Source organism: Gadus chalcogrammus, chromosome 17 (assembly GCF_026213295.1).
Source record: "Gadus chalcogrammus isolate NIFS_2021 chromosome 17, NIFS_Gcha_1.0, whole genome shotgun sequence".
Taxonomy (NCBI): domain Eukaryota; kingdom Metazoa; phylum Chordata; class Actinopteri; order Gadiformes; family Gadidae; genus Gadus; species Gadus chalcogrammus.
Window position 1 is genome coordinate 6,240,945 of NC_079428.1, and position 5,000 is coordinate 6,245,944.

General features: G+C 46.6%; 1 protein-coding gene across 1 annotated transcript in view; it reads left to right on the forward strand.

Annotated features, from left to right (window-relative positions):
* Positions 1-5,000, forward strand: part of adam19a (ADAM metallopeptidase domain 19a) — a 113,156-nt gene that overhangs the window by 67,534 nt on the left and 40,622 nt on the right. Inside the window, exon 5 of the mRNA XM_056575416.1 lies at positions 3,835-3,911. Within this exon, the coding sequence (XP_056431391.1) occupies positions 3,835-3,911 (77 nt within the window). The remainder of the gene's footprint in view (positions 1-3,834; positions 3,912-5,000) is intronic.

Genomic DNA, 5,000 nt, shown 5'->3' on the forward strand with positions numbered 1-5,000 from the left:
CTGGGTGTCTCTCAGCTCGGGAGAGGGTGTTAAAGGGGGGGGGGGGGGGGGGGGGGGGGGGGGGGTACACGATCGGCATGAAAGGCGAGGTGCGTTTCTCCGATGCTAGCGGAGCTGCTCGCGGAGAGAGGCACTTCCTCTTTGAACTTTGGCGCACTCAAGAGCACCTGTGACTCTCTGCATAGTAGCAAGCAGCGTCGCCGCAGGAGCGCACACGCCCTGACTGTAGTGTTATGATGGTGAGCGTTCGCACGCACACACACACACACACACACACACACACACACACACACACACACACACACACACACACACACACACATGGACACGTGCACGTACAATGTTTGATCAATGGAGACGTGTGCTCTTACTAACACACACACACACATACACAAATAAACGCATACATGTGCACACCCTACACACAATGTCTGATCAATGGAGACGTGTGCTCTCACTAACACATACAAACCAACACACACATACACAAACACACACATGAACACATAAACAAGCACACACCCATGCAAGTCTACACGCACACACACGCGCACATACACACACACACACACACACACACACACACACACACACACACACACACACACACACACACACACACACACACACACACACACACACACACACACACACACACACACACACACACACAGACAGACAGACGGGTGGTGCCTCCTCTGTGGTGTCCCTGTGTGTTCTGTGATCTCAGATGAAGAGAACAAGGAGCCCCACCCCTGCTCCCCCACGGCCCCGCCCCGCTGGCTGCCTCAACCACAACAGCCTCCCGGAGTCGTATCAATACGCAGGGTGTGGGCATGTTAAATGTCAGGGCCGAGGTCGCACTGCGGCTCACACGACCCGATAATCCATTCAGCTCTGTCACGCCAAGACCGCGAGGAGCCCCCAACCGTTCTGCTGCTCGCTGCTTGGTTAAAGTTGTCTTTCTTTTTACGTTGTTTTTGTTCTACGCCGATCCCCGCTGGTTTCCGTGCATTGCCATCGGCGGTTTTCCTTTTTTTTTTTTTCGCCGTATTTACATGTCGTTTTGTTTCGTTCCGTCGTTCACGGCGTTTTCTATAAAAAGCCACCGAGACTTATCGGGAGATGGGTCATAACATGCTGATACACAACACAACATTCAGATCTGTGTCTTTGTCCCCGGGAGATGGGGATTTAGTTCAGCGACTTGCTATCTTCAGACTGTCTATCTCTCATCATCAATCTAAATCTAAACTGGTTATTACTCGGTGTCAGAGCAAAGGTTTCGGTCCTCGGGAAGCAGGAAGTCAAACTTTTCAAAATGAGGGTAACTTTTGGTATAATGTGAATAGATCTGCACATTTTATATTGGGTAGGAAGAACTGAAAAGCCAGGATTTCTGGAACAGTATTCCCAACAGGGTGTTAACAGTGTTTACATATAAATGCGTAAAACTCTACACATGTACACCACAGAGTTTACTTAAAAATAAGATATGATAAGATATACTTTATTCATCCCAGGAGGGAAAACTTGTTTGCCATATTTGTATCCGGGATATCTGGAAGCATATCCAATGTGTCGGAAAAAAAAACTGTATTAGTGTCTTCCATCGTTAAACAGAGAGATTAAAGCCAATGAACATAATCACTTTCCATTGTACATTAATCATCTTGAGCATAAACAAAATCTCAAATTGAATGGCTGTGGGTTTTTTCTCCTTATCACTCCCCCTGGACAGAAAAATAAAAAGGGATAACAACCATACTGGAGAGTGTTATTTCCCATTCATGCTGTCCTCAGCTCCACTAATCCAACTAGGACCACGGCACAGATGATGTATCATCCGCCTCCAGCTTAGCACCCGGCCTTGTGTTGTGGGCTTTCTGAAAGGGGCTTTTCCGCCTCCGTCGTCCGTGTCTGCCCGCCGCGTGTCCCCAAACGAGCGGAGGTGCTGCGCCCGGGGGTTTTAGAGGGCGAAGTTGTCTGTCACACAATTGTTTTGTGTCTGGGCTGTGAATGAGCGCTGAATTAAATTAGCTAATTTCACGCTCTGCTAGGCAGACCCGGCCCGGGGAGTCCAGACGGAATAGTCATAAATGGATACCTCTTGTACCTTATATTACGGGTTGACATGTACCGGGAAAGGGGGGCTGTGGGGGCTTGCTGGTGTCAGCTCGCTTGTGTAAACCACTTCGGTTCGGAATACAAAGAGGGTTGTTATTTCGGGATGGCGTTTGTCGGGGCGAGCGTGCTTTGTCGTTCCGAGGGTTTAAGGTGCCCGGGTGACCTTGTTTTTGGGTGATGAAACGAGGGGTGTGTGCGCAACGCGGCTCTGTGTGTCTTTTTTTAAACAGGCACTGGGATCGGGGTTTCATAGTTTGTCGGTATTAGAGAGCGGTTTTCGTCTGGAAATATATCGGATACCCAAATTTAGCCGAATATCAACTATTTATAACAGAAATATATATATATTGATATCTTGTCAATCGTCAATAAATGTAAAGAAATACTTAAATCTAACAATCAAAAGGAATTGGTGTTACCTAATCCTGTCCTTAACGTGATGGAAAGTAGTTTTGGTGCATCGGCAGTTTCTTTCTTTCTTTCTTTTGTTCATGGAGAGTTATTTCAAGGTTGCGTGTCCTAAAGAGAAGGTTTTTTGTTTAGGACACTGACGTCCTTAAATGTACTTAAAGGTGGCATCTTCTGTTCTTGTCCTCCAAAAACATAGGAAGGATTTCTCTCCGGAAACATACACAAAATGTGCCTGATTTCGTTCTGCACATTACACGTTTATTTAGTATACGTCTCCTGTAATCCCACTCCACCACACTCCCATTCACCACACAAACAAGCTCGTTTAAAAAATGGGCTTAAAGGCTTAGAGGCTAAATGAATAAATATATAAATATAGGGTCACCCAACACCCACCACCAACACCCAGCACATTTTCAAACAACGGCTGACATTGAAACAAGCGGATAGCAACAGAAAAGGCCGGGCGATGACGCTATTCTCTCGGGGAATTACGATCGGACAGATGTCAGAATCATCGTTTGTGCGACGACTGAATCGACGAATCACCAAAAAAATGCTGTGTCCCTGAATCGTTTTAATTACGACAAAGTTGTCTTGACCGAAACCACCACCACCACCACAGCCAACCCTCTCCTCCCAACTCTGCATTTGTGCTTTAAAAGTTCCCTGAAGATTTGGCATCGCCTCCTTTTGTTTGAAGTTAGTGTGCTATAATTAATTTTTTTACGAGCCCAGGCGCGCTGTACTGCAGGCAGAGGTGTTCATCCCAGCGCCATCTCCCTATAGGGAGCTCCGGCACCCTCATCGATTAGTAATGTCCATTTGTCAAAGACAGCAGGCCGTTTTTTTTCAACAGCGGCTTATTCATGAAACATAAGAGCTATGGACCCTCCAACCCTGCTCATGCACGCACACACACACACACACATGCACACGCACACGCACACCCACACACACATGCTTGTGTTCACATACACGCTCGCACACACAAACAAACATACATACACACATACACACACACACACACACAGGCACGCACAAATTTCAGATATTCACACAAACGTGCACAAATCCATCTAGCAGAATCAATCCATCCCTAGATAGGGCGGGGGGAGCGGGGAGGGGGCGATGGAAGCCGTCCATTAACATTATCTTTAGCCTTGCTAATGTTTTCCTTCAAAGACATGAGATATGAGATATTGATTCCCCATCACCCTCCCCCCTCCTCCCCTCGCTCCCTCCCCCCCCCCCTCCCCCCGTCACCCCATCTCATTCTTCCCTCTTCTCTTTCAGGATCACTGCTTCTACCACGGAGACGTACGGGAGCACACCCACTCCTGGGTGGCTCTGAGTGTGTGTTCGGGAGTGAGGTAGGGGCCGTAGGGGCTGCCCCACCCATGTGTTTAACGGGCCCGGGGCCTGCCAAATGTAAAGATGACGTGAGGGCCACGCTGCTGCAATGCATGCCAAATGGCTTCTGAGGAACCAGCGCCTCCGTTGTTTGTGCAATATCCACGGCGTCTGATCCCCACTCTATGGTCACATGGTTTATGGTTTGAATTTATTTTATGCGGTCGTTTGCATGTATAGATGCATATTTGTTTCGATAGCAAATGTTTTGCACTAAGTTTGCGATTTGAGTTTGGTTATGGTTATTGAATGGTGTTTTGTTTGTGTGTGTGTGTGTGTGTGTGTGTGTGTGTGTGTGTGTGTGTGTGTGTGTGTGTGTGTGTTTGCATTCCTGCCTGCCTGCTTGAAGCCTTGCTACCTGCCTGCCTGCCTGTCTGTCTGTGTGTCTGTGTGTGATTCATATACTAATTGCACTTGGTCCATCATTATTCTGGTTCCGTTTATGACCTATTGAATCTATGAATCAGTCTGTTCAGGCACATCAACGGGCTCGTATCAGAACAGTGCATTATCCTGCAGCCAGCGGCTGTGAAACGCAAAAAAGCTGAAACCAAAATTGTCAGTTCAAAGCCGAAAGGGTTCTCTCATTGCATGGGTTTGTTATTGGATTTCTGATAATATCCATCCCATAGAAGAGCTGAATTCTAATGAACCTCATGAAACACCCCAGTTCACAAGTCTATAAAAATATTGTAATACATTATAGAACGCTTTGCATATAAATGTTCAATTGAGAGCGTGCTCTTGGCAATGATGCTGAGGTTGCCAGGTTGTGGCCTGATGTAAAAGGGCATTTAATGGACATCATACCACAAAGCTTTCCCTCGTCGACACATAACAGCATAACAGTGGCGCCAACAAATCTCATACCACATTCAAAGGCCTTGTTTGTAACGGATGGCCAGAGGACACAGGATTAAAAGTTGATGTTGAGCTGATCGACCATATCATAATTTCTCTTAACAAGGAAACTGTCAGTATATATATATATTATATATATTAATTACATTATAAGTAAGTTAACAGGCTGAACAGGGCAAACACACATC